General features: G+C 46.1%; 1 protein-coding gene across 10 annotated transcripts in view; it reads left to right on the top strand.

Moving 5' to 3' along the window:
- TRAK1 (trafficking kinesin protein 1) overlaps positions 1–24,056 on the top strand; it is a 129,038-nt gene that overhangs the window by 50,714 nt on the left and 54,268 nt on the right. For 7 of the 10 annotated variants that reach the window (XM_068152793.1, XM_068152789.1, XM_068152791.1 and 4 more), the window contains exons 2-3: positions 965–1,257; positions 14,819–15,013. Coding sequence is in view for 9 of the 10 variants with exons in the window: in XM_068152789.1 (XP_068008890.1) it covers positions 965–1,257; positions 14,819–15,013 (488 nt within the window). In the remaining variant the exon portion in view is untranslated. Of the gene's footprint in view, positions 1–964; positions 1,258–14,818; positions 15,014–22,784; positions 23,198–24,056 lie in introns of those variants that run through there. The other 3 variants (XM_068152794.1, XM_068152796.1, XM_068152802.1) reach the window with 3 other exon arrangements.

The raw sequence follows: 24,056 nt of genomic DNA, 5'->3' as shown, positions 1-24,056 counted from the left end.
TAGCACTTGACTTCATCTGTCCCTGTAGCTGAGTACAGTTTCTGAGCCTCTGACTGTGAGAACTGCTTCCAGGTGAGGTGATCCATGCAGAAATCCAAATGTGTAACTGAGGAAAAGGTACTGAAATGCCATTTCCTGTATGAGGGTGTTGTTTCCATCCCCCCCTTCCCCCGAGTTCATGTTGCCCATCCATTTCCCAGTCTGATTTCAGTGTAAACACCAAGTTATCAGTGGCATGGTGCATACCACCAGTTATTGCACTGCCTTTAGCCCCATATCCAAAAGCTCTGCTGAAGTTTTTGGAGGAAGATGCTGCTCTTCATTCCTTCTCTAGCCAGTTCAATATTGCTGGGGGCATCAGGATCTATCTTTGAGGGACTTTGTTGCCTTTTTGAGACTGAAGCACTTGGGAGCAGCAGTAAGGGGACACACCTTTAACTTGGTGCACCCTGAGTTTTGTTTCATGTCTGCTCTCTAAAGGGGTCCAAGGTGCTAGCTGGCAGTGAAGGGCTGAGCTGTGTGAAGTGGCCCAGTGCAGAAGGAAGCCTGTCAGGGCTATAGGATAACCTCCCAGCAATTTCTGAATTGTTTGCTATCAGTCACTTTGAAATAATTATTAAATTACATATTAAAGTATCAGTAAATCAAGCAGTGATGTGCAGTCTGACATGAGAGGAAGCCAGCTGGTGAGTGAGCCAAGGTGGATGGGCAGTGCTTACTTCAAAACGGATTAGGACAAAAACAATGGCTGTTTAAGTAGCCATTGGTAAATAACAGTGTGCAAGGAATAGCACTCTCCTACCTGACATGGTGCAAGGTGCAAAGAGAGGCAGCTGCCATGTGAAAAGTGTTTGGAGTTTAGTATTTGAATTTGTCAGGTGAAGTTGAAGGTAGAATTACCTGTTCTGATTTATGCTGTTTGGAATGGCTTGAATTGAACATTTGTTTCTTTTGGGTTTTGCAGACTTCTTGAAGCCAACTCTAACAAAGAGGAGGAGCTGTGTTTCTGCCAGCCAGCCCCAGTCTCCAGTGCTGGTCCCCCTGATGGCACTTTGTACAACCCTGTGAAACCTGCCAAGCTGGACGCCACAGCTTTGCACGACTGCACTTTGGCCGCCACTGTGCCTCCCTCAGAGCTGTCGAGCCATGCAGTCCTAGCCTGTCAGACAGGCATTCACGAAGAGCACTATGTGAGTGAAGCAGTGGAAGATGATGTGCCAGACTACAGAGAGTACAGAGATGCCTGCACCATTACAGGTAAGCAGTCAAAGCTTTTGGTTTGGCAAGGCTGTGGGCATGTTTGGTTCAGGTTCTGTTCTTCAGCTGCTGGTGAGGTGTCTGGTTCGTGGACAGTGCTGCTGCTCTTATGCACAATTCTTCTTCTCTTGTTTAAGAAGCAGTCCACCTGAGTTTCAATGAAAGCACTCTGCAAGGTTCAAGGCTCTTGCAAATAGGCTCAAGTGATGAGAGCTGTGAAACTAGGATGCTGTAACTATGTGCTTGGGAAGCTGAACAGTTTTGAAGTCCGTTTGGAAAATAAACCAACAGAAAGTCAGGGAAGAGGGGAAGGAAATCCTGCAGCTTAAAAATATAGAATGGCTGTCATAATGTTCAACATAATTGAGATTTTTGTGTTAAGAATTGCTTTGTGAGGGAAGAGGATGAGAGAAAAGGGATCTAACATCATCTGTTGCCTTTTTGCTTTTCAAAACCCCTGCGTTTTTGTCACAGTAGTTCTGGGCCTACAGAAGTTAACGTGTAAGGAAGAGCTTCTTCTGCATGCTTGTAGGAAAGCATAAATGCCTTTTTATACAAATGAATGTGTGTTGAAGTAGAGAATTTTAGGTAGAATGAGGTTCTTAGTGATGTAGTCAGCTGATCCAGTGTTTTTTGGTGGTTGAATAATCAGTGGAACTTCTTTTAGTCATGGATACAGCCATGAAGTGACAGACAGTTTCCATTCCAAGTGCATGGTTTGTTGGCTGAGCTCTGAGGCTTCTTTTAGCTTACAGTGACCTTGTCAGTTCCAAGTTCTTTTGGGAATATTTGAGGAGTCAGCTGAGTTTTCTGGAGGGAGAAATGATAGGGCTGGGAAAAATAGATGAGGGCCATTTTAATTGGCTGCCAGATACTTTCCTCCTGAGTTACTTGCAGCCATTTCTCGAATTGTCTGTAGGTGACAGAACACCAACAGACAGCTCTGTAGTACACCTTAGCTTAGCCCAGCTGCAGTGTGGTTACTCAGGGTTGATATTCTGAACAAAAAACAAAGTAGAAAGAAGGGGAGAATCCTCTGCAAGTCCATCCCAGAGCCCTTGAGAAGACAAGCAGCAGGATTAGCACTGAAGTCCCTTTCAGTCAGGTATGCTTTGATGTGAAATGAATGTTCTGTTAACAGAATGTTCCTCTTCATCCTCTTCTCTTGTATTTATAGTCCTAGAGCTCTTCAGCTGGCTAGTTTATAAACAGGTCACTCTTTTGACTGCCATGTAGATGTGTGCTTGGTAGGTAGACTAGGAACTGTACTGGAGACTCACTAGAGTGGTGAAGTACTGGAATAGGTTGTCCAGGAAAGTTGAGGATGCCTCATCTTTCTGAAGTGTTGAAGGCAAGGTTGGATGGGGCTTTGAGATGTCTTTGCCCACAGTAGGGAAATTGGACTGAGGATCCTTAAGATCTTTGCCAACTCAAACCATTCTGTGATTCCTCAAGATTGTGTGGGGCACCTATCTTGTCCCACTTAATTTTTTTCTGTTTGAACTTTTTTCCTGTTGCTGCTGTTCATCTGCTGGTGTAGAGGTGGGAATATGGATGTAGCACCATCTAGTGTTCCTTGGGCTAGACCAGGAGCTGAAGTTCTTTCAAAGGTGTCTGTCTGTCTTTACTGTAATTGTGCTGCAGACCCGGACACTTCCAGTCAGGTGCTGATGCAAACAGCGGTTGGAGTTGGGAGCTTCCTTCTCTATCCTTCATCCCAACCTTTGCAAAACAGGAAGGGCTGTAATCTTGACATGATAAAGCATCACCAAGTCACTCAGTCCCAATCTTGAGCTTTAGCAAAGCCTCGTAGTCTGATTGCCTTTCTTCGTTGTCTGTCAGCTGCTGTCAGGCAAATCCTGCCCTTCTGGAAATGGAGAGTACAGTGGGGATGGAAGTCTGGAATCCCACTGGAGTGTAGATGTACTCTTGTGACAGATGTTTGGCTGTCAGAAGGGTTGTGTTGTTTTCTTTGTTTCCCTGAAAATGTGCATAACAGTGTCATTAGCCATCTTCAGCAAGTTAACTTGCAGCCTGCTTTCTCATGTCTGAAGATTGGTTATTTGCAGTGCTTTTGGCACGAGACAGTTTGTAAATCAAGATCTGGCTGCTTGATGTGCCATGGAGCTTTCCTTCTTCATGCTCTGAGACAGGAAAGAATGAGTGGACTGTGATTTAAATTGCCTTCATTAGTTTGCATGATTCATTTGTTCATTATACTAAGTACTGTTTCTCAGTGCATGTGGATGGGTCCAATCACAGAATCCCTTTTTCACTCAGCTGGGAGGTATCTCTGAGAAGAGATTGTTTGACCTTGCAGGTGGTATAACTTCTGCCTTGCTGCACTGACTGCAGTAATGGGGAGACATTACTGGAAACTGATTTTTCTCTTTCTCTCAACTCTTACACATTCTACCAGTAGCAAAGACACTTGGGTGCAGAATGTTTTCTCTGCATTTTCATCCTGCCTTCACCCTAATTCAAGCTTTACAGATTGCATTGGGTTGGAAGGGACTCTCAGAGACCATCTTGTCCAACCCCTCTGCAGGGACACCTCCGATTAACATCAGTTATGTTCTCATATGAAACAGAGCTTCTGTTCTCTTCCACCAAATGTTGCTGCTCTTCATGGCAACCTCAGCCAGTCTTGATGACTGATCCTACCAATAACCCATATGTTTCTGACCATTTTTATCTCTAGTCACTTCATTTCAACAGGCACATATGGGGCCTACAGAATTTCCATCCCAGTTGTTTCTCTTCTCTGTTCCCCCACTCCATGGTTTTGGAAAACCTCTGTTTTCACTCTCCAGCCTGCTCCTCTCACCACTTTAATTTCTCTTTTAAATAAAACCTTGAGAATGTGGGCTCTTGCCTGGGTCCATTTTCTGCTGTTACCAGTCCTACCCTGTGAACCTGATGTAGTTCTGGTTTCTTCTCTCTCCTCTTTCCTGCCATGTCCTATAAGCAGCTCTTGCCACATTCTGAGCACTCATTCTTTCTCTGCCAGAAGTGCTGGTCCCATTAACATGAGCTGTCTCCCTCAGCATGACTAGAGCTATTCTGCAAGGCTGACTTCACTTCTGTCTAGCGTGCTTTAAGAAAATGATCTTGCTCTCTATGCCTGCTGCATCACTGCCTCTGTTTGAATTTTCTGGCTGGCTTTTAGATTCCCAGTCAACTTTGCACAGCTTCTCCTTTTTAGGCACATCCCCCCACTCCCCTCCACGCCTCACATGAGTTGTTTCCCAGCTTTTAGCCAACAACTTAATGATTTTCCTGATTCCTCCCCTGTGACACATTGTTGTGCTACCTTCTTAGTCTGTAGCCCAGGCATACTTTTGTTTGTCCTTTCAGGGATTATCTTTCTATGTTTTAGTGGGGTTGGCTTGTTTGGTTTTTTTTCCCTCAAGCAGGATTACCCTGCTACTGCTATGCTCTTTATGCAGCCTTCTTACTTACACTCTTCTTCCCAGTATGATCTCTGTTTTTCAGTGGAAGCTGTCAGTTCTGGGGTCACTGTGAAAGCAACTGCAGAGATTGCTGCAGTCTAGTGGGACATCCAAATATTTGTTTTTCTGTTTCCCTTGTGGGAAGCACTCATTGTTCCTAAATGCATGGGGATGCCTGACAGCAGTAAGTGTTCAGCAGTGTCTGGGTATGTTCTTTGGAGGAAGAACTGCAGGCAAGTGCCTGGTGGAATTTTGGGGGCGGTTTTTAGTTTTGTGGGTTTTGTTCTCTGGTTGCTGTGCACTTGAGCAGTACTGGAAGACGAAAAAGCTGCATTTGATTACTGTCTGTTGAAATATGTGAAAAGACTTTTATTCCATAAAAGCTATGTTTGATTACTGGTTTGTTTGTTTTATTCCACATTTATCTCCCTCACATGCTGAGTGCAGCTTTACCTTTGTCCCTCAATAGACATGTTTGTCGCCCTCATGAAACAAATTTCATCTTGGAGGTCAGCACCTGTAAAGAGTGAGCTTGATAGGAATTAGTTCTTATGTTCTGCTTGTGATTCCAAAGCTTCATTGCCAGCCATTGTTCAGCTGGCACATTTTGTAGCTGGGCTGAACAACAAGATAAAACAGGACAATTGCTTTTCAGGGGCTTCTGTGCTTGGTGATCTATCAATGGGGTTTTGAGACATTCTCAGTCTGTCTTGGCAGCTGGAAGATCCAAATGGTTAATGAATGTGTTTGTTCTTACTGCTGCTGAGCAGTGCGTTGCCAGCATGCATTTGATACATGAATCCCTTTTGTTCTTGCTCTAGAGGAACAGCTAGGGTGGTGGAGTTTCCTTTTATTTTCTGTTTCATGTAAAAACAAAAGCATGAGTATGGCTGCATTTATCTATTGGGAGAAACATTTTCATACCAAAGTTCATGGAAATTGATAGCGGAATGTACGGCAGGGACTGAAGAGTTTAATGGCCTCTTATCACCAGTCTCTGTCTTGCCTTTCATACCCAGCAGAAATGCTTGTGTAGGATGAGCCAGCAATGTGTTCTTGTGGCCAAGAAGGCGATGGCATTCTGAAGTGTATTAGAAAGGTTGTGGTTAGTAGGTTGAGAGAGGTTGTTCTTACTCTCTACTCTGCCCTAGTGAGGCTGCCTCTGGAGTATTGTGTTCAGTTCTGGGCCCCTCAGGGAATTGCTTGAAAGAGTCCATCACAGAGCTACAAAAATGATTAAGGGAGTGGAACGTCTTCCTTATGAGGAGAGACTGAGGGAGCTGAGGGCTCTGTAGCTTGGAGAAGAGGAGACTAAGGGGTGACCTCATTCCTGTTGATAAAGACATAAAGAGCGAGAGCCAAGAGGATGGAGTCAGGTTGTGCTTGGTGATGCCCAATGAGAGTACAAGGGGCAATGGTGGAAGCTGAGGCATAGGAAATTCCCTGTGAATAGGAGGCAAAATCTTTTCCCTGTGAGGGTGAAAGAACACTGCACCAGGCTGCCCAGGGGTGTTGCAGAGTCCCCCTCACTGGAGATATTCGAAACCCACCTGGATGTGTTCCTGTGTGATCTGGTACGGGTGGCCCTGCTCTGGCAGGGGGGTTGGACTGGGTGATCTTTCAAGGTCCCTTCCAGACCCTAACATTCTGTGAAACTACAGCAGAGAGGCTTTAACCTACTAAGAAAAAAAAAGACATTTCTGACACGGGAACTGCATTTGCAAATGGTTTTCTGTGTCAGCTTTGGCATTCACAACTTTATCCCAATCTTTATTTAGGGTGTTTGGGTAAGCCATGTTTTTTTCCTACCTTACATCTCCAATATGCTTTGAATTGCCAGACAGAAACAAGATTTCCTACTGAGCAGGCATTGGTAGGGCTTTATGCACCCAAAAAATGCTAATAGAGGCTGAGCCCAGTAGCTTACATGGGAGAAGAGGTCCATGGCTTGTCCACCTCACAGACAGGCTTGGCCAATGTCTGCTGTGGCAGAACAGAAGGAACAGCTAATCACAGTATCACAGTATAACTAAGGTGGGAAGAGACCTCGAGGATCATTGAGTCCAACCTATCAACACAGACCTCACGACTAGACCATGGCACCAAGTGCCACGTCCAATCTCCTCTTGAACACCTCCAGGGACGGTGACTCCACCACCTCCCTGGGCAACCCATTCCAATGACGAATGACTCGCTCGGTGAAGAACTTCCTCCTCACCTCGAGTCTAAACCTCCCCTGGCACAGCTTGAGACTGTGTCCCCTTGTTCTGGTGCTGGTTGCCTGGGAGAAGAGACCAACCCCTTCCTGGCTACAACCACCTTTCAGGTAGTTGTAGAGGGCAATGAGGTCACCCCTGAGCCTCCTCTTCTCCAGGATAAACAATCCCAGCTCCCTCAGCCTCTCCTCACAGGGCTGTGCTCAAGGCTTCTCCCCAGCCTTGTTGCCCTTCTCTGGACACGTTCAAGTGTTTCGATGTCCTTCTTAAACTGAGGGGCCCAGAACTGGACACAGGACTCAAGGTGTGGCCTAACCAATGCAGAGTACAGGGGCACAATGACTTCCCTGCTCCTGCTGGCCACACTATTCCTAATGCAGGCCAGGATGCCATTGGCCCTCTTGGCCCCCTGGGCACACTGCTGGCTCATGTTTAGGTGGCTGTTGATCAGCACCCCCAGGTCCCTCTCTGTTTGGGAGCTCTCCAGCCACTCTGACCCCAGCCTGTAGCTCTGCATGGGGTTGTTGTGGCCAAAGTGCAGCACTTGGCGCTTGGACTTGTTGAATGCCATCCCACTGGATTCTGCCCATCTGTCCAGTTGGTCGAGGTCCCTCTGCAGAGCCTTTCCACCCTCTAACCGACTAACATCTGCTCCTAACTTGGTGTCATCTGCAAACTTGCTGACTGACTCGACCCCCTCATCCAGATCATCAATGAAGATGTTAAAGAGGATGGGGCCCAGCACTGATCCCTGGGGGACACCACTGGTGACTGGCCGCCAGCTGGATGTGGCACCGTTCACCACCACTCTCTGGGCTCAGCCCCCCAGCCAGTTCCTAACCCAGCACAGAGTGTAGTGGTCCAAGCCACGAGCTGACAGCTTAGCTAGCAGTTTGCTGTGGGGGACGGTGTCAAAGGCCTTGCTGAAGTCCAGGTAGACCACATCCACAGGCCTCCCAACGCCCACCAGACGGGTCACCTGATCATAGGAGATCAGGTTGGAGAGGCAGGACCTGCCCTTCCTAAATCCATGTTGGCTGGACCTGAGCCCTTGGCCATCCTTCAGGTGCGCAGTTATTGCTGCCAGGATAATCTGCTCCATCACTTTCCCTGGCACTGAGGTCAGGCTGACTGGCCTGGAGTTTCCAGGTTCCTCCATCCAACCTTTCTTATGGATGGGGACCACGTTGGCCAGTTTCCAGTCACCTGGGACCTCACCGGTGAGCCAGGACTGGAGGAAAGTGATGGAGAGCAGCTTGGCCAGCTCATCTGCCAGCTCTCTCAGCACCCTAGGATGGATCCCATCCGGTCCCATGGACTTGTGAGTGTCCAAGTAGCTCAGCAGGTCCTGAACTAATTCCTCATGGATTTCCGGGGCATTACACTGCTCCCTGACCCCATCGCCCAGCTCAGGAGGCCACTCGTCCTGAACTCCTGCCTTGCTGTTAAACATTGAGGCAAAGAAGGTGTTCAGGACCTCAGCCTTCTCCTCATCTTCAGTCACCATGTTCCCCTCCAGGTCCAACAGGGAGTGCAGGTTCTTCCTGCCCTTCTTATTATTGTTAATATATTTGTAAAAATGCTTTTTATTGTCTTTGACAGAGGTGTTCAGCTTCAGTTCCAGCTGGGCCTTTGCCTCTCTAATTTTATTCCTACATAATCTAACAACTTCCTTGAACATACCTCGAGAAGCCTTCCCCTCCTTCCAAAGGTGATACAGCCTCCTCTTCCCCCTTAAATCCTCCAGGAGCTGCTTGCTCATCCAGGCCCAGAGCCTTCCCCGCCGGCTTGCCTTTCGGCACGTAGGAACTGTCAGTTCCTGTGCCTTCAAGAGCTCCTGTTTGAAGTAGGTCCAACCCTCCTGAACCCCTTGGTTCATGAGGGCTGGTACCCAGGGGACTTTACAAATAAGTTTCTTAAACAGGCTGAAGTTTGCCCTCCGGAAGTCCCAAGGTGAAGGTTCTGTTGGTGCTCCTCCCTAGCTCCCTGCATATTGAAAACTTCACTATCTCATGGTCACTGCACCCTAGGCAGCCTCCCACGATCACATCTCCCACCAGCCCTTCCCTAAATCACACACTTCCCTAGTCCCACACTTCACATGAAAATGTGTCTTGTGTGCATGTGCAGTCTTGCGTTCAGCATCAGTGTGTGTGAGACTTAGCATTAGCCACATTCTGGGCATGCTAGAACTGCAATTGAATAGGAATATGCTGAGCTCTGGAGACAGTGGTTCCCTCTTCAGTAGACTAGCTAGCAGTCAAATTGTGGGGTTGATGTTTCTTACTTCCCCTTTTTCTTTTTCTTGAACACTTCATCCCATGATTGTCTAAGTGGACAGAAAGCATTTGGAAAATAGAATAGAATAGAATAAACCAGGTTGGAAGAGACCTTCAAGATCCTCACGTCCAACCTATCATCCAACACCACCTAATCAACTAACCCATGGCACCAAGCACCCTGTCAAGTCTCCTCCTGAACACCTCCAGTGATGTTGACTCCACCACCTTCCTGGGCAGTCCATTCCAATGGGCAATCACTCTCTCTCTGTAAAATTTTCTCCTGACCTCCAGCCTGAACTTCCCCTGGTGCAGCCTGAGACTGTGTCCTCTTGTTCTGGTTGCTGGCTGCCTGGGAGAAGAGACCAACCTCTGCCTGTTTACAACCTCCCTTCAGGTAGTTGTAGAGAGCAATAAGGTCACCCCTGAGTCTCCTCCTCTCCAGGCTAAGCAGCCCCAGCTCCCTCAGCCTCTCCTCATAGGGCTTGTGTTCCAAACCCCTCACCAACTTCATTGCCCTTCTCTGGACTTGTTCCAGCAAGTCAACCTCCTTCCTAAACTGAGGGGCCCAGAACTGGACACAGTACTCGAGGTGTGGCCTAACCAGTGCAGTGTACAGGGGCAGAATGACCTCCCTGCTCCTGCTGGCCGCGCTGTTCTTAATGCAGGCCAGGATGCCATTGGCCCTCTTGTCTGCCTGGGCACACTGCAGGCTCATGTTCAGCCTACCATCAACCAGCACCCCCAGGTCCCTCTCTGCCTGGCTGCTCTCCAGCCACTCTGACCCCAGCCTGTAGCTCTGCATGGGGTTGTTGTGGCCAATGTGCAGAACCCGGCACTTGGATGTGTTCAATCTCATGCCGTTGGACTCTGCCCATCTGTCCAGCCTGTCGAGGTCCCTCTGCAGAGCCTCTCTACCCTCCATCAGATCAACTCCTGTCCCCAGCTTGGCGTCATCAGCAAATTTAATGAGGCTATTGGGGTGCTTTGAGCAGCCAGGAAATATCTGCTGGGAAAGTGTTTGGAGAGAGATGCATCTTTATTGCTTCCATCCCTGGAATATGATTAAGCTTTAAGATGCGGTCTGCTGAAAAAGAAGAATCCTACTGTGGTCATGGCCTCTTGGCTGATTGTTGAGCTAGATAAAGTGCTTTCTCAGAAGGGTTTCCAGAACATTCTCACCCCACTGGACTGGGACAACTTTTCACTTCAGAAACGGGGGAGGTAGTGCATCCACTGAGTATTTTAAGTAAAACACTTGCTGCTCAAACAGCAGAAAATGTAATGCTCCTTTGTGGGATGGGACATGTGTTAGAGAAGTTTGTGTCACAATATCTGCCAAATGCTTACTGATCCCTGGCTTCTGAGAGGGAATACAGACTCCAGTTTGAGCTGTCTGTGCATATATAGAATAGAATAGAATTAACCAGGTTGGAAAAGACCTTCGAGATCATCAAGTCCAAACAATCACCCAACACCACCTAATGAACTCAACTATGGCACCAAGTGCCTCATCCTGTCTCTACTTAAACACTTCCCAGTGATGGTGACTCCACCACCTCCCTGGGCAGCACATTCCAAAGGCCAATCTCTCTTTCTGGGAAGAGTTTCTTCCTAACATCCAGCCTATACCTCCCATGGTGCAGCTTGAAACTTCATGCATTGCATGAAGCCAAACCAGCAGTCAGGATTCTCTGCTGTGGAGCATGAAATAGCCTCAGCAATGAACTTTAATTTCTTGCATTACATGTGGCTGGACTTTAGCCTCCATGTGGTAGCCCTGTTCTGCAGAGAGCCTTTGTTTCTTTACCTAGCAGGGAGCCAGCTCTGGTATTGACACTTTCAGGTATTGTGTGCTTTCCTCCACAAATAATTTAGTGACCTGTCATCTTCAGAGACGTTTTTAACTTATATTTTCCTTTTGTTAGAGGTTGTTTGTTTTAAACTTTATAGAGCTATATGTCAAGGATTAGTGCAGTGTGTGTGGGGGCAATGGGATGGGACTGCAAACCAGGGAGAGGAATAGGTGACTCCACAAAGCAAAGCAGCAGACTTCTCTGTTCTTCCTGCTTTCTAGAGTTTCCTTGTCTCTCTCCTTTTTTTGTTACTGTGCTCTTACCTGATTCCTCCATGGCCTCAGAAGGTTGTGACAACTCAGGATGTTTTAGTTCTGTTGTGAGAAATGAAAGAATTTGCCTGTGAGTGACTCCTTAGACCTTTTGGTTCAGATTTTAAGGAGAAGGTATTTTGACAGAGGGAGTGATTGCCCATTGGGATGTGCTGCCTGAGGCGGTGGTGGAGTCACCATCACTGGAGGTGTTTAGGAGGAGGCTTGACAGGGTGCTTGGTTGCATGGTTTAGTTCATCAGGTGGGTTGGATAATAGGTTGGATGCGATGATCTTGAGGGTCTCTTCCAACCTGATTTATTCTACTCTAGTCTATTGACTGCACCTTGCTGGCTGTGGGCTGAGCACTGGCTGTTGGCTGATGGTGCAGTGGAGTCCCCTGGGAGATTCTCGGGGTGGGTGATACAGCTGCAGAGCAAAGCTTGTGTTTTAAAGTTGCCAAGCAGCCCGAAGCTTCCCCAAGGTTCTACCCGGGGGTAGGTGTTCTGCTGGACACATTGCTTCTCTGAAGCACTTGGTTCCCTTTTCTCCAAGGATGCACTTCAGGGCTACAAAGCTGCTTTGGGCTGTTTGCAAGGTGATGGACTCCAGCAGGACCACAGCTCTGGTGTGCAGTGCTCCAGGAACAATGCCATTTCCAGGTTGTTTCCTTTTGGTCCCCTGTGCCTTGGCTTTTGTGTTTGGGCTTGCCTGTTCTTGAGCACGACTCTGACCACAGCTGAGGAGAGAGTTGGGTCTGTGAGGAAGTGCTTTTGCTGCATTTACAGCAGTGAAGGCATGACTGACCAGTGGTTTGTGGTGTAGAGTTGGGGTCATAAGGCATGTCCTACACCAGGTGGCACCATCTACTGTGGCCAGCTTCCACAGGAACCTGGAAACCCCTTCAACCTCTAGAGGAGCCTCTGCTTGAAGCCAGACCAAAGAAACCAGCAAGACTGAGGATGGATTGAACCCAAATTCAGGCAGACTGAGACGAAAAGTTCCATGTCCATGCACTGACTATTAATGAGCTGTGCTGTGCTGTGTTTCTAAAAGCTCCTGCAGGTACCAGGCTTTGAGATTTGTGGAGTTGCTTTTTTGATACAAATTCATAGAATATTTGAGGTTGGAAGGGACCTTATAGATCATGTAGCTCCAAACCCCCTGCCATGGGCAGGGACACTTTCCACTAGACCAGGTTGCTCAAGGCCTTATCCAGCCTGGCCTTGAACACCTCCAGGGTGGGCGCATCCACAACTTTCCTGGACAGCCTGTTCCATGGATCTTTTGTTTGTTTGTTTTTCCTTTGTCATGCTTCCTCCTCATTCCCCCCACACCTCCAACTCTTGCCCATCTGTTTTTTTTTTCTTTAAGTTCTTTTCTCTGAATTTATCACTAATATCATATATATATATTTTATTAGTGACAAATTAATTGTCCTTAGGCCTGTAGTGTTTATATTCAATACAATGAAGGTACCACATAGGACAAGAGGAAATACAACAACTTTCACAGAATGTTAGGGGTTGGAAGGGGCTTCCAGAGATCATGCAGTCCAACCCCCCTGCCTGAGCAGGATCACCCAGGGCAGGTCACACAGGAATGCATCCAGGTGGGGCTTGAATGTCTTCAAAGAAGGAGACTCCACAATTTCTCTGGGCATCCTGTTCTGGGTGGACATCAATTAACTTAGTCATAAAACACAAATTATGTCTTAAGTGTTCTTAGGCACTTTATTAACTTAGTTGATGTTTAAAATGTTAATCACAGCTATGAATAGAAAGGATCTGACAGTACAGTTAGGGTCTTCTATTAAATGCAGCTGGCTGGTGTTAGTCTGCTACCTCCTAACAAGTGCCTGCATGTCAGAGAAGGGAGTGGAGGAGAAGTAGAGATTGCATGATTGTAACCCTGAGAATATTGCTGTAATTTCAATGATGTACTACTGTGTAGTCAGACACAAGTGCAATTAGGGTGTCCTGGTTTTTTGCACAGGTAATTGCATCAGAGCCTGCTTCTGTTTCCTGCTGGCATACGAACCTTAAAACTACCCTAGAAGTTCATGACAATAGCATCAGCATCAGTTGCCTTTCCAGTTACTCAGTAATGTCTTTTCCAGTTGTTAAGCCTTTTGAATGCTCAGAAACACTTGGGATTTATTGTTTTTGTAGTGCTTTGTCTTGGTTGACTTGTATTCCATGGTCATTCTTTTATTTCTTTGCTGTCTGTCTTTCTCATTCTGGTGGATTTCTTTTCCACGATAAAACTGCATTTCTTCTGTGTGAGTGCATGTGTGGGACCTCTTGATCCACCTTTTTTGGTGGATTTCCCTTTTTATCCTCAAAGTGTGTTGATAGCTTTTTCTGCATTCCATTTTATGGTACAGTAAAGCAGTTTACCTCTCTGCACAACATTATTTGCCTGAAACTTTCTCTCAGCAGCTGTAAAGTCAGACTGTTCCTTTTGAAATACGAATCAAAAGCAGGAAGACCTGAAAAGTTTGAATGTTTCAAACATTTCCTTGTTACCAAGAAAACCACCTAGTTCAGGCTGGCATTTTTCACAAGAGGGGAATATATTGTGCTTGTTTTGGATATGAACACACACACAAAATAATTCTTCAGTGTAGAATAATACAGTTTGGAGGGTGCCTCCGGAGGCCACCTGAATTCTACTCAAAGGAGGTCTTTTAAAGTTGAATGCCCCTGGCCATCCAAAGGTAGCAGATTTCCTAGTCTCACTGCATTCCCAGGTTTGACCATCCTCATGGTCAAAAAGCTTTTTATGTTGCATTGTGATTTTTCTGTGTTAAAACTTCTCGGCTACCTCTTGTCCTAAATTTAAATCTCCAACTTTAATCGCAACTTTTATTTTGCAGCTGTTGATGGCTGCCAGGATCCATTTTTAAAGCTGTGTACAAACTGGGTATGCTTGTGAACATGAGGGACTGAGATCACAAAAGGCAGGTCGAGATGGTGTCAAAAAGTGCCCCCAAAGTTGTTGCAGCCAGCTTAGGTGTGAACTGGGGCACTGTTTGCTGTTTTACTGGATTGCTTGAGAAAAATCTGCCAGCAGCAGTGGCAGAAAATACACTGGTACAAAACTGTTGTCAAAGACAAGTGAAGGAGATATGTAAAGCTTCCAAGCTAAGAAAAGCCTGGCAAGTAGAACATCAAAAATACAAATTACTCTATGCTGTAATCCTTTCTCCATAGTCAGGTTCTAACTGCCTTGTCTGGATCAGTGCTCATGTGCTGTCCATATCACCTTTAGCAGGTGAGCCCTTGCTTTTAGAGGTTGGGCTTGATGATGCTCTTGTGTTTTTCTGCTGGTAAATGTGTTATTTTGTGATGATTTTATGCAAGTGATACCTGTTAAACTGTTCACCACGTTCCTTGCATGCAGAAGAGCCTTGCTGATAACAAGGCCAAGGGCCATCTTTGCTAGCTTCTGTGTACAGTGCTCAGTTTGAAGTAACTAACAGAGGTTGTCCTCTTTCTCTTCCCAGATGTGTGCAACAGTACCAATCTTCCTGAAGTTGAAATCATCAGTCTGCTGGAGGAGCAGCTGCCTCACTATAAGCTAAGAGCAGATACAATCTATGGTTATGACCACGACGACTGGCTTCACACACCTCTCATTTCCCCCGATGCCAATATTGACTTAACAACCGAGCAGATAGAAGAGACCTTGAAATACTTCCGTAAGTCCCCAAATCCTCAACTTCTGCTCAGGAGCAAATAACACAGTGGTGCTCTTGTTACCTTCTCTGAAGTATTTCTTCTGTCACAGTTGTGGGAAGTGAGAGAGCTGTTTGGGATTTACTGCTTTGGTCTTCCAAGTTTGTGGTAGATAGAAAACAAAGGAAACGTTCATTTCATCAAGGACAGCAGTGGTGTTTGGATTCTTGTTTCGCGGGGTGGTTCTACTGTGGCCATTGACTTAGCTGTGCAATTCATAGTATCATAGTATCATTCAGGGTTGGAAGGGACCACAAGGGTCATCTAGTTCCACCCCCCCTGCCATGGGCACGGACACCCCACACTAGATCAGGCTGGCCAGAGCCTCATCCAGCCTGGGCTTAAACACCTCCAGGGACGGGGTCTCGACCACCTCCCTGGACAACCCATTCCAGGGTTTCACCACTCATGGTGAAGAACCTCCTCCTCACATCCAGCGTGAATCTCCCCACCTCCAGCTTCATTCCATTCCTCCTAGTCCTATCACTAACTGAGATCCTGAGAAGTCCTTCCCCAGCCTTCCTGTAGGCCCTCTTCAGATACTGGAAGGCCACAATGAGGTCACCTCGGAGCCTTCTCTTCTGCAGACTGAACAGCCCCAACTCCTTCAGTCTGTCCTCATAGGAGAGGTGCTCCAGCCCTCTGATCATCCTTCTGGCCCTTCTCTGGACACGTTCCAGCACCTCCACATCCCTCTTGTAATAGGGGCTCCAGAACTGGACACAGTACTCCAGGTAGGGTCTCACCAGGGCTGAGTAGAGGGGGAGGATCACCTCCCTCGACCTGCTGGCCACACTTCTCCTGATGCAGCCCAGGATCTGATTAGAGAAGGCTTCTGTGATTCATCCTCTAGTTGGTGATTTATTGAGTAGTTTATGATTAAATGACCTTTTCTTCCCCCCCACCCCCAAATATAGTTTCATGTGAAGATGTAGTTTTGCTGCTCTTCTGAATGTGCTGCATGTTAAAATGGCCTGCAGAGCAACAAGCCAATGGGTTCCATGATAAAGCTATAGTAGTTTGATATCAGTTTTGATTCTGTACAAATGCAGGTATGGTATCCTCCAGTAATAATTTGTGGGAAGAGAATAATCATAGAATCAATAAGGTTGGAAGAGAGATCATCAAGTCCAATCTATCACCCAACACCTCATGACTACTAAACCATAGCTTCAAGTGCCACATCCAGTCCTTTTTTGAACATCTCCAGGGATGGTGACTCCACCACATCCCTGGGCAGCACATTCCAATGGCCAAGTCTTTCTGTGAAGGATAGTCCTGTTGTGTAGAAAACAGCCTCTTGTCCTGAAGTAAATTAATTTCATCTCACATTAAATCATTTTGATTCAGTTGAGGGAACAGTTAAACTCTTCTCTGTCAGCAGAGTCTTTTATCTGTACCAGGTGAGGTCAGTGTGTTCTTATGGTCTCCAGAAGAGACCAGCTGTGTCTCATCTGTAGGAAGTACCTGTACTGTTTTGAATCCCTGAATAGTAAAATCTCTTTTTGATGAAGCCAATCAAATCCAAAGCACACAGTTTCCTAAATACCAGATCTTAAAGCTGCTGATAGAGTACTTGCACTGGTCTGGTTCCACTCTTGCCAGGTTAAAAAAGCCACAGTGATTTCTTACTAAGCAGAGTGCTACACTGCAAGATCTCTGTTCCATGTTGCAGAGTTGTTTGCTCTTACTGAATGTGCAGTCATAGGATGACTCCTGTTTGGTCTTTTGGAAGAGAAAGCAGCAGTAATTGTTCAGTAAATGAAATCCCAATTTAGAAATAGGAGTATGCCAGCCTGTCCTTGAAAACCAGGCAGGCTTTTACAATATGCTTACTTTCCTTTTTAATGCTCTTTAATAACTTAGTATTTTTAAAGTCAGTTTAAAAATGCCAGATTGCAAAGTACTGTGGTAAGACCTGAGTAACAAAACACTTTGTGTCAGCTGCTCCTCCCAGAGGAAGGACTCCAGATGATGGTCGTGGGATGGGCAACTTCATCCTGAGTGGTGGCAACTGTATAAAATAATGAAAGGATATGGGGTTTAATTTTCTGAACATCCTGACGTGCTACTGTAGCCAAAAGAGGAAATGTGACCCAGAGTTAATGACATAGGAGGTAATACACTGTTGCAGCTGCCATGGAAATGCTCCATCCAGCTCCCCTGTTACAGTCTCAAAGGATCTTCCCAGAACTGGACAAGGTTTGGAGGAGAAAGCAGAGAATGACAAAGCATAGGAAGACATGATTGATAGTGACATCCCACATGATGATGTTCTTTGACTGCTTTATTTGCCAGCAGAGATGACTCGCTGTTGCTTTGCACCCTGGCACTATGGATGGCTCCATCCTTGGGTGTGCTGCTGCAGCTTTCTTGAGAGGCCATGTTTGTCAGTGGGGTAGATGAAATTATCTTTGTCTAAAATTCCCTTCAATCAAGGGAAATGTCTGGTGTCTTTGATAGTGACTAATTCTATAATGGCTAATTTAGGCAGAGCAGTTTAGTGTTGGCCTGTGGCATGGATTTATTCTAGCAAAACAGAAGGAGGAGAGGGCTCCTGAGCTTTTCAGGTCAACTTTGCTGCCTAATTAAAACCCCCTTTTTGGCTGTAAGCTTCAGGATTATTCAGTTTAGCTGATCACAGTTGGCTGTCAGAATTCATTATCAGTATGCAGATTTTGCTCTGTGGAGAACAAATAAAAGTGGGGGGTTTTGGGTATACTTTAAACACACAGAAATAGAACAAAATCTAGCAGCTGGAAGGGGATGCCAAATGTATTGGAACAGGAGAAAACAAGTCACTTTAGTTACCTGAAATCTTCCTTAACCCAAGTTTTAGAGAACTTCAAGTCAAGTAGCACAGTAATTGCCTCAACGAGGTGTAGTGGTGTAATGTGGAGATTTGAAGACACAGGTGTTCAGTGTTTGTAGCAGCAACCCACCTGGAAATTGTAGTTCTAGCAACTTGTACATAAAAGGAATTCCTTGTATAGCTGTTGGAAGAAAAAGTGGGGCTGCAGAGATGGCAGGTAGGTTCTGCAAGCATGCAGCTGCTTTGTTGCGCTGGGCAGAATTTTATACAATGGCTTAGGTTGGAAGGGACCTAAGAGATCATGTACTCCAGCCTCCCTGCCATGGGGACGAGGCATCCACAACCTCCCTGGGCAGCCTATTTCAGAGTCCCCCTTGTCCTGTTGCTAGACACCCTTAACATCCCTCTCCAGCCTTCCTGTAGGCTCCCTTCAGGTATTGGAAGGCAGCTCTAAGGTCTCCCTGGAGTCTTCTCTAGGCTGAACACCCCCAGCTCCCTCAGCCTATCCTCATAGCAAAGTTGCTCCAGCCCTGGGATCATCTTTGTGGCCCTCCTCTGGACTCACTCCAACAGCTCTGTCATCCTTATGCTGCAGACACCACCTTTCCAGGTCCTGCTTTATAGAGAGATGCTCTCTCATGTATTGGGAGGAATACTTGCTTGTGGATGCCTATATGGTTCTCTGTGTAGGGTTTGTGATTCCGTGCTGGGAAGGTCATACACTTATCCCATATTTCCAAGTCTCTTGTGGAGTTCTGGAATCATTTAAGCACACAAGTGGTTTTCTCCACAGCAAAATAGCACCTTTCTGGATCACAGCAATATGCTTCCAATCAGACCTGTGGAGAAATATCAATAAAACAAACAAACAGCTCAGGATGCCTACCTCGAGTTATATTTATCCTGTCTCTTTGTAACAAGGAGTGTATGGAGGGAGATGGTGAGAAGAAAATTCTAGCACATTGACTATTTCCTTTGTTTAAAATGTTGGGAAATGAAAAGGAAAGACTCCCTGCAGCAGTTGAAGCTGTTGGCCAGTGTTCATTCTTTATATTCTAAATGCTTGGTTAATAGCATTACCAGACTGAAATTACCTTTTGGACACACATAATACAAGTGGAACGAATAGCTCATATGCAGAGCAATCGAGCTCATGTTGCCATAGGAACCTATATTTTTCTCTGGCAGTGTTTAAACAGTGTAGCCTTAATTGCATTTAATAGCAAGAGCAGTTCTTACCTTGTGAGTATGCAGAACAGCAATTCTGCAGGACCAAGCTGGGGCTGCACTGCCTCATTACATTCTTCTGTTTCACGATGGCACAGTGTGAGGGCAGAGTGTTCACGTTTGGTATAAATCCTTGCACTATTCAAAAGAGGAATTATTTTTTTTTTACAAGGTAATTGTATGACTTTTGCATGCCCAGAGATTTTTAGTGACTTCTGCATAAAATCTTTTGTGGTTTACTAACCTGAAGTTCCTGTACATCTGTTGTATTGCTTGCACGTCAGGATTGGGTGTAACAAAAATAGAAACAGCAAAATGAAGCCAAAAATAATGGCCTTGGCCCTAGGTGGTTAATGCTGGCTGGGGGAAGAAAATGCACAGCCATGTAAGAGCCAAGCTGAACAAAACCAGGGGTTTACACATGGGCTGCAGTTTGCTGCCCAGCCAAGAGCATCTCGAAGAGGCAAGGCAGAGCTGTGTTTACAGAGAGCTCTAGCACTGTGAATCTTTGAGGTTCACAGCACTTTAAGACCATGTTCCCTTGTTCCTGCTGTCTAGGAAGTGACAAATAAGTATTTTTGTATAATGAAAGAAGTTCAAAGAATTAAACAATTATACACATTAAGTAAATAGATGGAAGCCCTTGTACTACAAAGGCAGAGAATGACAGAATGGTTAAGTTTGTGAGGGACCTCTGCAAGTCATCTGGCCCAAGCCTCCTGCACAATCTGAGTCCCTTAAAGCAGGCTGGGTCAGTGCTCAGTCACCCTCATATTTACATAAACCATCTCTTATGTTCAGGGTGAACTTGCTGCATTTCAGTTTGTATCCATTGCCTCTGGTCCTTCCACTGGACATCACTGGGAACAGCCGGACTGTGTCCTCTTTGTACCCTCCCTTCAGCTATTGACATAAAGTGCATAAGTTGCCCCCCAGCCTTATCTTCTTCAGGCTGAACAGTCCCTGCTCTCACAACCTTTCCTGGAGAGAGTGCTTTGGACCCTTCATCTTTGTGGCCCTTGGCAGGACTCTTTCTAGTACGTTCATTTTGCTCTTAACACCAAGGAACTCAGAACTGGACACAGTACCCTGGGTGCAGCTTTACGAGTGCCAAGCAGAGGGGATTCTTGTGCATGTTGCCAAAATGTTAATGCACTGGAGGATCAACACAGTGAAGAATTACTATTCTTAAACAAGTTATTTTTTGTTCAAACAATATACTTGCAGGAAAAGGTGTGTTTGAGCTAGGCCCTGGTCTGAAATTTTGGAGCTGAGTGAACAATGCAGGCAATTGCCACAGACAGATGTGTGGCTGATATGTGAGCAGATCTGTTGATGTGTGCTTCAGCCACCAGTGTATAAAAGGGAAGTGCCAATTTCCAACCCTAGTTACTGCAGTGATAAGTTTTCATACCAGTGAAGCTAAAATACCAATGTGGTAATGAAACTGATGTATTGTCCCTTGCTTTCTTTGACTATTTCTTACCTATTTCTGTGACAGTAAAAGAAAGTGGTACCAATCAGGGAGCAGAGTATCTGGTAACAACCTAGAGAAGAAGAGTGAAGGTGAGCTTAAAAATCTGCAGAACTGTGAGTGACTGGAGTGAGGAATTGGGTGTTCAGATTTCCAGAGCTGGAAGCATTGAGTTAAGTTTATAAAAGTGAGTTCCAAAGCAAAAGGTAACATACATAGAATTTACATAGAATAAACCAGATTGGAAGAGACCTTCGAGGTCATCGTGTCCAGCCCATCAACCAATCCAACCCACCTAAACAACTAACCCATGGCACCAAGCACCCCATCAAGTCTCCTCCTGAACACCTCCAGTGATGGCAACTCCACCACCTCCCCAGGCAGCCCATTCCAATGGGCAATCACTCTCTCTGTATAGAACTTCTTCCTAACATCTGACCTTAACCTCCCCTGGTACAGCCTGAGACTGTGTCCTCTTGTTCTGGTACTGGCTGCCTGGGAGAAGAGACCAACCTCCACCTGTCTACAACCTCCCTTCAGGTAGTTGTAGAGAGTGATAAGGTCACCCCTGAGTTTCCTCTTCTCCAGGCTAAACAACCCCAGCTCCCTCAGTCTCTCCTCACAGGGCTTGTGTTCCAAACCCCTCACCAACTTTGTTGCTCTTCTCTGGACACACTCCAGCAAGTCAACCTCCTTCCTAAACTGAGGGGCCCAGAACTGGACACAGGACTCGAGGTGCAGCCTAACCAATGCAGTGTACAGGGGCAGAATGACCTCCCTGCTCCTGCTGGCCACACTCTTCCTGATGCAGGCCAGGATGCCATTGGCCCTCTTGGCTGCCTGGGCACACTGCAGGCTCATGTTCATCCTACCATCAACCAGTACCCCCAGGTCCCTCTCTGCCTGGCTGCTCTCCAGCCATTCTGACTCCAGCCTGTAGCTCTGCATGGGGTTGTTGTGGCCAATGTGCAGAACCCAGCACTTGGATGTGACAGTTCCTTAGGAAGAGTAGGTGTGAGTGACTCCTTGAAAGGGAATGTTGGGGTGCAAAAAATGTACATAGGCTCAAGAATAGACAGGATAACTGCTTCAAGAATTGCTAAAATTAGAAATTATATCTGCAGCTGGATATGAAGTCAGAGGTTGGGAGGGCAGCTGAGGGAAGTGTTGATAGGTTCTCCATTACCTGCTCATGGTTGGTTTTGTAGATGGAGTCTTTGCCTAAATAGACATCTCCTTAGTCAGACCCAGTATTGCCACTCCAATCTTGTGTTACTGGCATCAGTGACAACTTACCCATCCCAGTGCTTCTGCTGCTGTTCACAAAGGAATATGGTTTGCTTGAAAGGGGGGACAGAGGGGTGAAGAGTATGTGGTAGTTATGAACAAAATGGATCTCAGTGCCTTAGGTACCCGCATAGATTCAGACATGCTCTCTGAATTGCTGTGCTTGATGATGACAATGGTGATTTAATGCCATATATGCCTCAGAGAGATTCTCTTTTAGCGGCTTAAACAGTTTTATTGCATGCTGGAAAAGTCAAGTCCTTCCTTTCATTGCTAAAACATCAACCACAAACATGAAGCTATTCTGTGTGCCAACATGCAGCATTTTTAGGAACACATTAGCAGTGCTTTATCCTAATCCCATGTTTTTTTTGGCTATGATGCTTTAAAAAAAACCCAACCCAAAGGGTCAATGGTTCATAGAGAGGGCAAAGCAGGTTAATTCTTGAGAGGAAATGTGTTGCTGGCGTGGTTCTTTTGATTCATTCATTTTTCTTTACCACTTGTGCAGTAGCAGGGCGCAGAAAGGATTCTATTCTCTCAGCCTGGGCGAGTGTCACAAAGCAGTAACATAGTTTGATTTTTCCATGGGGAAGTCAGGCTTTTACCAGACCGTGTGGAGGAGAGTAGTAATGGACTGGATTTTCATTATTGATGCCCTGCATGTCCCCAGGGAATTCTGATGGCATGGTGCTGCTGTCCCGTGAGCAGTTAGCTCCTCCTGAGCAGGGGTTTTTGTTTCCACCATGGAGGAGTACTTCAGCCTGTGAAGGCAGAAGCAGCAAAAGGCATTTTCTTCATCTCTGCATCGCTTTTGGAGCCAGCTCGTCACCATGGCAACACGCTAGCCTGAAAGAGCTGAGGAGAGCAGGGAGGGAAGGAGCGAGCTGGGAACAGCCAGCCAGGCGGTGGTGTGTGTCCCCCACGTCAGCGCATCAGCCTTGCCATAGGATGGTTCTGTGACACCCAGCCAAGGCTCCTGGGCAGAGCTGCTTCAGGAGAGGAGCCGCCCGGGCATCTGCTGCTGTGTGCTGCAGCCTTCTGCCTTTATTATTATTATTATTATTTTTTAATTTAAATAGTCTTTTTTTTTTTTTTATTTTTCCACATACATCCTCCTTTTATTTCAGTTGCAGCCTCTCTGAAGATGTGCAGCTCCTTTCCAGCTTGCTGTGAGCTGCCCTTTGCTGTGGTATGTGGCAGAGGCAGGCAGGCATGGCTGCATTTCACTTGACCTTAGCGGCGAACTGAAAGCTCGTCGATGTTGCTGAAGGATACTGACTATGCAGAAATTCATTGAAGCAGATTATTATGAACTGGACTGGTATTATGAAGAATGCACAGATGGTAAATACTTCTTTCTAACCTCTTGTTGCAGGATTTGGAGCTCGTACGACTGGAGCGTTGCTATTCGATGGGGTTTAGAAGTGAAATAGCTTGGGAAAGGCAGCAGCCTGGCGTGGCAGAGACATCTGCATCTCTGTTGCGCCTCAGCATCTCTTCTGAGCATGCTAGAGGAGCCTGCTGCTTGGCTTTCTCTTTTGCAAAGGGAGTGGCAGAGGGGCATATGTGTGATATGAGCAGGCTTTGGGTAGGGGAAGAAAGCCTTGAAATGCCAACTGTGTATAATAAGGAAGCTGAATTTGAATAGACTTACTGTAAGGATTTGTGTTAGTTTGAGTTTTAAGTCTGATTTTTCTGCAGCACCCAGATGCTGTGATATGTGTCTGTTTAGACAGGATAGGTTTCCTCGCTGGTTAGTTAGGTGTCTGTGAAGGACATTTAAAACTAGCTTGTTAAAAGTGAGCAGGTTAACTTTTTCAACTGAAAAAAATTGCAAACTGGTGAGCACAATCTTCTGGGCCTTTAGCCTTGATTTTTCATGTTTGCTTGGGTGATTATTTCTCCATTAGTACTGAATTTTTTCATCAGTCTTCTAATGGAAGGCATGGGTAGGAATGGCTGAAACTATACTCTGCACAGAATGGAAAAATCAAGATTCCTCATTGGTGGCACTCAGTGGTAACCTCTAAAAGAAAAAGCAGCCTTTGGGAAAGCAGTAGCTGTCTGTGGATTTTATACTGCTTGGAGGGCTTGTCTTAAATGAAGCAAGCTGAAGATCCCAGTGAAGCAAGGAACGGGAAGGAGTGAGGAATGTAGGCCCAGGGGATGTTGTATATATGCAGTACACAATGCTATTTTGCAG

Source organism: Melanerpes formicivorus, unplaced genomic scaffold (assembly GCF_026170545.1).
Source record: "Melanerpes formicivorus ecotype bairdi unplaced genomic scaffold, bMelFor1.0.p_v2 SCAF_24, whole genome shotgun sequence".
NCBI classification, from domain to species: Eukaryota; Metazoa; Chordata; class Aves; order Piciformes; family Picidae; genus Melanerpes; species Melanerpes formicivorus.
This window is presented reverse-complemented; position numbering and strand designations above follow the sequence as displayed.